The 10,025-nt window shown below is 38.2% G+C and overlaps 1 protein-coding gene across 2 annotated transcripts in view; it reads left to right on the forward strand.

Moving 5' to 3' along the window:
• Nucleotides 1-10,025, forward strand: part of MET (MET proto-oncogene, receptor tyrosine kinase) — a 120,565-nt gene that overhangs the window by 94,955 nt on the left and 15,585 nt on the right. For both annotated transcript variants that reach the window (XM_042468033.1, XM_042468032.1), the window contains 3 exons: nucleotides 4,122-4,268; nucleotides 7,376-7,535; nucleotides 8,860-9,000. In XM_042468033.1, the coding sequence (XP_042323967.1) occupies nucleotides 4,122-4,268; nucleotides 7,376-7,535; nucleotides 8,860-9,000 (448 nt within the window). The remainder of the gene's footprint in view (nucleotides 1-4,121; nucleotides 4,269-7,375; nucleotides 7,536-8,859; nucleotides 9,001-10,025) is intronic.

Consider the following 10,025-nt stretch of genomic DNA (forward strand, 5'->3'; position numbering starts at 1 on the left):
AACAGAAAATTATTTGGATGCAGATTTTGAAATGTGTCTGTTATTTGTTTATTTAGAGCTTTTATTTCTAGTAAGTTTGGTGAATCTAGGGCCTTCCATATGTTGTTGGACTACAGTTCCCATAATTCCTAGTCAGCAGAGTGAATGGTGAGGAATGCTGGGAGATAAAATCCAATAGCATTTGGAAGGCCCTATTATTATAGAAGTGCTGTATAAGTAGATACTGCCCTCCATCATTGAACTTGTAGTCCTGCTTCTATTGTCTTTGAATTTCAGACATCACCTTTTGTCACTGCTTTGAGGTACTTTGTATTGATAGAAAGATTATAGATTCTTTTGCAATACAGACCTGGTTATTTGAATCTGAGTCATCACACTGGTTTCAGTTTCTTTGCATACCTCTTTAATTATCAAATCACTGAACTAGTAACATGTAGAGATGCCTGAGCACTAAACAAGAACAAAGCATCCATTGTATTTCATACGTTTACTCCCTCCCCACTTCAGAGGAAAAAGTACATGATGTCCTGTTGTACAGCTTTCCAGCTATGTCTAGTTAAGTACCTTCCAAACCAAGATAATTTATGCTTTAGATTTCCATAGGTTTGTGGATCATAATGGTGGCAGAATGCTTGATATTATAAACTGAACTATATAATGTTTCTTTTAAACAGAAGTCACCAGTATGTACTTAGTTTATGTCTAACAGTTTATAGAAATCTGTGTAGTCTATATAACTGAGGGTAAAACATAATCTCACAATTCAAGTGGTTACACATACTGTGTAAGGTTTAATTCATAGTTACAACACAAAAAAGCAATGGGTTCACAGTTTGTGTGGTGTACTTGTGGACTCCTCCCTAAACCTGGATGTCAAGGCTGTAGTAGTGGCCAGGATCCATTGTACAGCTGAGGCCATTATAAAACTGCACTTATTCCTGGAGATGTCTGATTGGGCACTGCTGACAAATTTCTCAGTTTCATCCTGTAACTGGCACAGTGCACTCTGTGTAGGACTGCCTCTGAAAATTGTTTGGAGACATCTGTTCAGAATTGCTGCAGTGTCATTGATGATAACCTATTAGAAAGAGAATATTCCTCCTTAATACATAGCTTTATTACTGGCTACCATTCTGTTTCCAGGCAAAATTCTAAATACTAATCATGACCTATAAAACTATATATGACTTAGAACCTAGAGGGTTTGAAATTTCATATTCTTCCACTGAATGGGATAAGGTAGTATTCACCTAAGTGTTAAACTACTTGGATCCCCCTCTTTTCTTTGTCCTTTCACTATTTGGTGTTGTTTTGGTTGTGTGCCTTGAAGTTATTTTTGACTTGCAGTGACCCTAAGGAAAGAAAGGGTGATTTGCCCAAGCTCATGCAGTGGTTTTCTATGATTGAGTGGGAATTTGAACTCTGGTCTTCCACAGTTCTATTCCAACACTCAAACGACTACCCCAGGTTGACTCTGATCCTATCATTTTGTGAGGCACATTTGTCAGAGCTGCAACAGTGAGCCTTCTCCATGGCCACTCCTGACTTCAGAGTTTCCTACCTGTAGAATATAGTCTAGCTGATTATCTGTTATCCTTCTGCTGGCAGGCAAGGGTATATTTGTGCAGACAGAGTTTTGGCATTTAAGCTGACTTGTTAGCTGAAGTAGTCTTCGTTAGTTGTCCCTTTGTATCCTCAGGGGAATCCATTCTGGGCCCCCATGTGCAGATAAGAAAGAACACAGGACCTCAAGTCCTGTTGTTTCCAATGCTGGTATGATGTGCATGTGGCCACTAGTGTGGTCACGTACATGTGTCACCATTGGGGGCAATGGGGTTTACTGTCTGTGGATGCTCAAATTCTCAGATGGTATACCTGCAGATGGGGAGAGCCCATTGTATTACTGTGGTTTTAATTGACTTGTTCTCATGTTTTAATTGTGATTTTTGCAGAATTATGTGCGTTTGTGATATACATTTAATAAACAAATTAAGTTTTAATATAATCTGTTCTACCAATATGTGTTTCTCCATCTCTGGGACACATGGCACAGCTGATCATCCAAAGCATGGCACAGCTGATCATCCAAATGCAGAGTTCCATTCTCTTAATTTCAGCCATATCAGAAAATGGCATCCCTGAGAAAGTTGTTTGAAGAACCATAGAAATATATCCAAAGAGCAATTTATGGATTTTGGCAATTAATCATATTGTCAAGATGGAGGTGGTAGTATTCTAAGTGCTCTCCATCTGTAGCAATGGGTATTTCCATTGATGACAGTGGCCATCCAGATGGGCATTGCAGTTATACAGCTTTATCTAAGGATCACACTTTCCACCCAGCTCACTCTATTTCACTAGGCATTTTGAATGATTCTGTAGCTTTAGCCTTACACTGACAAGACACTGCTTGAGTTCCTTAGCCATCCCAGTGCCATTCAGGATAACTCACTTGTTAGAGAGCCTTATTTTGAAGATTGTAGTTCAGGCTGTATTACTGTAATGGACTGCAGTGTATCCTTGTGTCCATTTGGAAATGCAAATAATGTTTTGAGAATGAAGATCTGATTCTTTTAGGTACAGGGTGCAATTGAACACCCTTCAGTTGAACAATATAAGAACTGTTTGACAGTGGAACACACTCTCTCACAGAATGGTGTCTCCTTTGGAGGTTTTTAAACAGAAGCTGGATGGCCATCTGTTGGGGGTGCTCTGATTGTATATTCTTGCATGGCAGGGGGTTGGACTGGATGGCCATTGTGGTCTCTTCCAATTTTATGATTCTGTGAACAGGATCAGTTGCCAGTGCATTCTAGCAACCATTCCATGAGTATGGCAGAAACTAAAACATGCATACCATTTCCTGTGTGAATCAGTTGACCATGCAGGGGCCTTTTGTGTTTGATACTAATGCTATTTCAGCCTCCATCAACCATCTCCAATGGCTGCTAGTGGCTTTAGTATCTATGGTGATGAACACACAAAGGTGTTTCCCTAAGCCAAAAGAACAAAGTGGCAGTATCTATGGTGCTGTACAGACCGGCGAAAGCGCTGGCTTGCATATGTACTAGGGTTGCCTCGGGGCACTGCTTATATACGCCCCGCAACCCTAGTATGTAATCTGTACGTCAAAATGGTGGCGCCCAGTACACATGGGCACCATCATTTTGACTTGGCGGATGCTTAGCATCCACACATCTCAGCGCCATTGTGATGCTGCAAGTGCGCCATTGGTGCATTGCGGCGTCACAATGGCGCCGCATAAAGAACCTGATTTTTAAGGGTTCTTTTTCCTCCGCGGGGAAGCCCCACGGTCTGGAGACAGCGGCTTCCCCGTGGAGCAAACTAGGGCAGCGGGAGACCGTCTGCTTTGGGTGGTCTGTATCCCGCCTTTGGGACAGTGAACTTGATTTGGATTCAGTCGTACTTTAAAGGAGCTATCCAGGGTTCTGAATCCTATCCCCAAGATAGATTCATCACCTTGAATAGCTACAGCAAACAGCCACTCCACTACTCAGTAACTTTCTCTGTGGATTCCTATGGCTACTCAGCAATGACAGGTACCAATTCAGGCATCTGAAGGTGCACCTGTGGTGATCCAGCAACTTTACTTTTATTTGAATATGGACAGAAGTGGCAGATCAAGAGAAAACTTTACCAGGATAAAAACATATAGCAACACCAACTTGTTGCCCATACTTGGAGAAAGACAGGATATGAATTAAATTTCTAAAATTAAAATAAATAAATAAATACTTCAGTGCCCATTCATAAGGATAATGTTTGGTTCCAAGAGGATAGTAAAAAATGGGGGGAAACGTGTTTAAGGAACTAGTTAGCCTCAGGGTCCTGCATTCTAATAAATCCAGAACTTCACGACATTTCTGAAGCTAAGGAACTAATCAGTGACAGCCAGTGACTTTTCTCAATCTAATGCTTAATATGTGGGTGAAATAAATAAATAAAACTTTTAATTATCCCACCTTTTGTTAAAACAATCAAAGCAGCGTACAGCATTAAAATAAAGAAGTTTATTGCAGAAGAATGAATCTTAATTTGGTAAAGCTTTCATATTGGCTTCATTGTAGGTTTTGCCTAATAATTTTAATTTGTTTTTCTAGGGAAATAACATTGACTCTGAAGCTATTAAAGGGGAAGTGGTAAAAGTTGGAAACAAGAACTGTGAGAATATCACCTTGAAGTTGCAATCTGTTTATTGTACTGTTCCTAAAGAGCTGTTGAAATCTAACAGTGAACTGAATATTGTGGTAAGATATTTACCTTATCATTATATAGCTGATGGTATTTGAAATGTCACTTCTGGATTAATATTGCCCGCAGAATTCCTGTTCCAATCCTGGTTTTGTGTTTGTGCGCCATGCTTCTTTTTCTAGTTTGTACCTTTAGCTGAAGACAGCACTTTCAGTAGGATGGTGGGCATGTCCCATAAGCCTCTTCCCTACATTACACAACTTTCTGCCTAATCTGGTCCCCTCGTTTATTCTTCCTTCCACCTACTTTATTAAAAATGCAAATGAGTGTTGGTCTGGATCATAGGGAAGACTAGCATAGCTGTGTGGTAGAGGGAAGGAGCTTTATACCTCATGCTACTGCTGTATCACCCCCCAATTGACTGTTTCAACTGGGGTCTTGTCTGCTCTAATGTACCAGTGTCTAAAAATAGCTGGTCTTTCTGGGAGTCTAAAACTTGGAGTTTGCCCCTTAATAATCATTAACATGACATTTCCACAATCTGTTCAGTTTTTCAGAAGCAATGTGGACAACATTAGTGTAGTATTTCCACATGTCGATTTCCAGGATCATAAGCCATGATCCATTTTAGCCAAATTTTACAGTTGCTTAATGGTAAATATTCTTGTGTCTTTAAATTCAAGCAGAATCAAGTTGGTATAACTGAGTTTTTGTGTACTTCAATGTGATATGTTTTGTGATTAGACAAAGAGTGCTTGGCTTTTTCCATTATGGCTGTTGGCATTATTTGTTCCTTATTTCTCTGGCAAAAACCTACTTGCTCTAGCCAGTTTATCTAGCTGGACAGCTGTGGTTGCTAGGACTTGATTGCCAAATGAGTCCTAATGGGAGACCCCCACCTTACAAATTAAGCCAACTCTAGTCTGTTGTTGTGATACAAAAGTCCCATTAACATACAAATGTGCCCTTCAGTAGAAAGACTTTCAAAAATGTTTGCACTCGGTTTTATATTATCCTCTTGACGGGAGTCACTCAAAGCAATTAACAAAAACATAAAAGCAGACACCAAAATAAATAAGTTTCTATACTCATAACAAGGTTCCCTGTCTAAAAGGACCATCAATACAGAAGAACCCACAGAATCCCCTAAATTAAAAATAAGTTATGTTAAGCAACAATAAAATCAAAAGCGTGTTTAAAGAGAAATGTTTTCAGTTGCTAGTAGACGATTAAGAGGAAGATAACCTGACCTCTTAGAGTTCAATTACCTTCTTACACATTATCTCATATCATGCCTCAGAAGGTAATGGAATATACAAGATAGCAGTATTGCCTGTGGTCTTAAACCAAAGTTAGGCAAATTTTGGGCAGCTGTTTTTGGCCCCCTCGACCTGCCATGTTCTGAACCAACCCCACAAAACAATAAAGGGGAAAGTAGCCAATCGTACACTGCTAGTTTCATAAAGACATTTTGTGGAGATGGGACAACACAAGGGGTGGGGAATACACCTTGTTTTAAAGCAGTTTCTAGATGCTTGCAAGAGCAGAAAGTTTCATTTCCTCTTCCAAGAAGCTTACATAGGGAGAGGAGGATAAATATTTTTTAAGAAAAAGTAATTTGCCATAATAGGGCTTCTATCTTCTTATTTTTAAGAAAATATAATTTGCCATAAAATTGAATAAAAATCCAAATTTGACAATTTTTTCTTTAAAATGGCAAATTCTATGCCTTTGTTACATCATACAGGTATATCACGTTAAAGGAAATCAGATGCTGTCATGTTCATGTGAGCATGGATCTATATTTTTCAGTATTTATTTATTTATTTTATATGTCACATTTCTCCCAGGATAGGACTGAATGTAACTCCCAGAAATTAGTGGCGCCAATATGTGTACAATAGCGCATGCAGAATTTTTTTTTTAACTGTCTGCTGTTTTCTGCTCATTTATAAGTTCTTTATGTGCCTGCCTGGCAAGAAAAAATCCCTATATATCTGATGGGCAAGAACATTGTGAACTGAGGAAAACAGAAAACCTGCCAAGTACATTCCAGCTGATTTGAAATACTGTCATGTGACATCAATTATTTTGGTCTCTGTCATTTACTGGTGTTGCTTCTTGTGCAAATGCTCTTATTCCCAACAAAACAATACAATTGGAAAAGATCTTGCAAAGACTGAAGATGCTGATGTCAAGATGAGCACACTTGAGATTAGCTGTTCTTTAACAAAGGAATACTGAAAGCAGACTAGAGTAAAATATTAGTGCAGATAGGTAAGGTTACTTGGAAACAACTAGGATTTCTGTTAGCGTAATAGAAATTTAATATTATCCCTTAATGAGCATTTAATGTCCCTTTGGACATCAATACATTTATACATTAATACATTTAATGCACTTTAAAAACAAAATGTGGAAAGCATACGTCATTGTAAAATTGGTTTGCAATTGTAAAAATATCTTCAATTTAAATAAAATAATGCCTATTATATTTTCTGTAGAAAGGGAAATATCTAGATCAGTGAAACAACTTCTATGGGTCTGGAAACCAAATCACCTCTGTTTCAGACATGTGATGTCTATGTATCATAACTACCAAATTCACTGCTGTAGCAGACCAAACTACCCACTTCTTTTGGTTTAGAACAAGATGCACACAATTAGTGCTGTCTCCAGAAAGAATTTTATTAATTATTATAGTGGACCTAATCTGGAAACACAAGTTGTACATATTAATAAAAACAAAATAATAAAACCAAAATAATCCAAAGTATCTTCAGTCTTTGCAAGATCTTTGCCAATTTTGATGTTTTGTTGGGAACTTAAATACTGAAAAATAAAGCTCAATGTTCACACAAACATCACAGCATCTGATTTCCTTTAATGTGATATGCTTGAATGATATAACAAAGGCATGGAATTTGGCATTTTTAAGAAAATGTAATTTGCCATACTCATATAAAATATTATAAACTTGGAAATCCAGGCAAAGAAATAAACAGGAAGCAACAAGGGAAAGGAATTACATATCCAAAACTGCATGAATATCTACAGTGTTTATCACCCTCCCCAAATGTAAGCTACATTGTGGTGCATGTTTGTCTGTATATTTTATTAATCTATTGGAATTTTTACCTTTCTTTTCCTCCCTCCTTTTTAGTGGAAGAAAGAAACTTCATCCACAGTTATTGGGAAAGTTCAGATTCAGCCTGATCAGAATTCTACAGCACTCATTGCAGGCATTGTGGCAACTCTGATTATTATCTCACTGTGTCTCTTTGGACTTCTTTTGTGGAGAAAAAAGAGAAAGCAAATCAAAGGTGGTAATGATTGTTCTTTTGAACTTTACTACACTTTCTACTAAGCGGAAAGAGAGTTTCCTCTTCCAAGAAGGTTACATAGGGGAGGAGAATAAGTATATGGAAATCTGGATGTGTCTGCGTAGATGAGGGATGGTAATCATGTGGTCCTCCAGATGTTGTTGGATCATTGCTCACAGTTGGCTATACTGGCAAGGACTACCAGGAATTACAGTCAGACAGCATCTTAGGGCTACATAATTCCCACCCCTGACTTTTGAATTTTATGAAAATTAGGGAATTAAGGACTGGCATATTATGAGGAGGGATTAGAAAACAGTGAAGAAGAGAGAGCATACTGTTCAGAGATTTGAGGAGGAGACTGCAGCCATAGGCACAGTAATAGCAAACAGTTACTAATAACAGGTGGCTTTAAAAGGGTGAAATTCTTGAAAGTTTCTGTCAAACCATGAAGTTTTTCACAGTCATGGGTGGCAAATGGCTTACCTCTAGTTTGAAGCTAAAGGCAATTATAATTATATGTAGCTTGCTTCATATTGTAGAGACTTTTCTTCAGAATAATTCATTGAGTGGCAGAATGCATAGTTGCTCAACATCAGAACTGTTCCTGCCCCACAAATTATCTCCCTCTCTTTTAATCAGAATGGAGAGAATCATGCAGCCCTCCAGATGTTGTTGAACCGAAGCTCCCAGCATGCTTCATTGGCAGTACTACCTAGGATGCCTGGAAATTGCAATCCAGCATCTGAGTGTCCACACAATTCCTACCACTGCTTTAAAGGAACATAGAATATCATTCTGTGGCCTAGTACAATAGGCAGATTTGGCCAGTAGCAAGTTCCTAGAGTCATCTTCAACACCACATTAGCAAAATAGACATATCTTGCCTGATACATGGAGAAGGAGGAGTATATTTCGCAGAACATTGGGTGTCCAGTCCCAATTTAGCACTATCTTAAAAAGTTGAGATTTACAAGAAAACACCAACCCTTTATAAAACTGTATTTGCTATGACTCATTGATTGTTTTCTAGGTCTTAAAAATTCCTTAGATGATTTTGTTTAATATTAACACCATATTAATGGTGTGCTAACTGCTCGGGTAGAAAGGACCTGTTGTGTGCTATGGCGCTTATACTTGTTGTTATTCTTTTAATATTTATGCTTTTCACTAATTTTAAGTTTATTAATAATTTTATTGTATTTTAACTTTTATATGATTTTACTTAATTAATTATTTTAGTTCTCTCTGTTTTAATGTTTGTAAGTGCTTTTACTTGAACTGCTATAATAATCATAAAAATGTTGCTTTCTTCCCTATGAAGATTTAGGCAGAGAGATTGTTCGCTATGATGGAAGAGTGCATACTCCTCACTTGGACAGACTTGTGAGTGCAAGGAGTGTGAGCCCTACAACAGAGATGGTCTCAAGTGAATCTGTAGATTACAGGTCAACCTTTTTAGAAGGTATTATCATTTTTTTCTAATTAGTAAATACAGAAGGGTTGCCATATTATTCATTTCTGAAGCCAGAAAAGAAGAAAGAGAAGGAAGGAAAATAATTACAGTTAATGTATATAACAGGCCATACTCGTTTATTATTAGCTTGCTGTTTATATGAATTTGGCAGAGATACAAGGCAAAGATCCATAATTGGCCAATTCCCTCATGGGCCAGTCATTACCATGTGTGCCAAGTTGGAAAAATAATGGGAAAATTGAGATTTGGAGTTACTTGGAACCACTGAGGAGTGCACCAGTCACACTGACCCAACCCTCCACCTGCTTGTGAGGTTGCCACTGGGTAGGCCTGCTAGCCATGATCATTTGCAAGACTCACTCACTGGGGAGCAACATACCCCCTCCACACAAAAACAAATCCTGCCCAGATCTTCCCTGCCCCATCAGAACATGACAGAGTTTTTTTAAAAAGATAACATTAAAGAGGACCACAACTATTAGAAAGTGAACCAGTTGCTATCAGGAAGCAGGACAACCTTGGTGTGCTATCTTGGTGTGCATTTACATTGTACAAATATGGATAGCCAGTAACTCCTGACTGAGCTTTCTTTTCACCATGTCGCAGCCTCAAATAAAGAAGGCCAGCTGAACTAGCTGTGAAAGCAGTATGCAGTTTTCTCTTGGATTAAAATATATTAATCTAAGACAAGATCAGTCACCAATAGGTGGCAACCAGCACATCATAGTCCCAGTTTCCTCTTTCTTGGGCAGGTGTGGAGTAAGGAGCTGTCCATTTACCACTTTGCTTCATTGATTTCTTGGGATTAATTAGGGTCATGATACAACTGTGGGAATGGCAGCTCTCCTACTCTATAATTGTATCTTGATCTCAGGGCCAACATTATTTTTAATAATAAGAACAATAGTAACAACACGAAAGAATGAAGGAGGCAAGTGAAGCATTGGGTAAGTTTTCCCAGCAGACATAAAAAGGGAGAAAGGTCCATGAAGTTGTTATGTTGCAGCTATCAT

The sequence above is a fragment of the Sceloporus undulatus genome, chromosome 5 (genome assembly GCF_019175285.1).
Source record: "Sceloporus undulatus isolate JIND9_A2432 ecotype Alabama chromosome 5, SceUnd_v1.1, whole genome shotgun sequence".
In the NCBI taxonomy this organism is placed as follows: Eukaryota; Metazoa; Chordata; class Lepidosauria; order Squamata; family Phrynosomatidae; genus Sceloporus; species Sceloporus undulatus.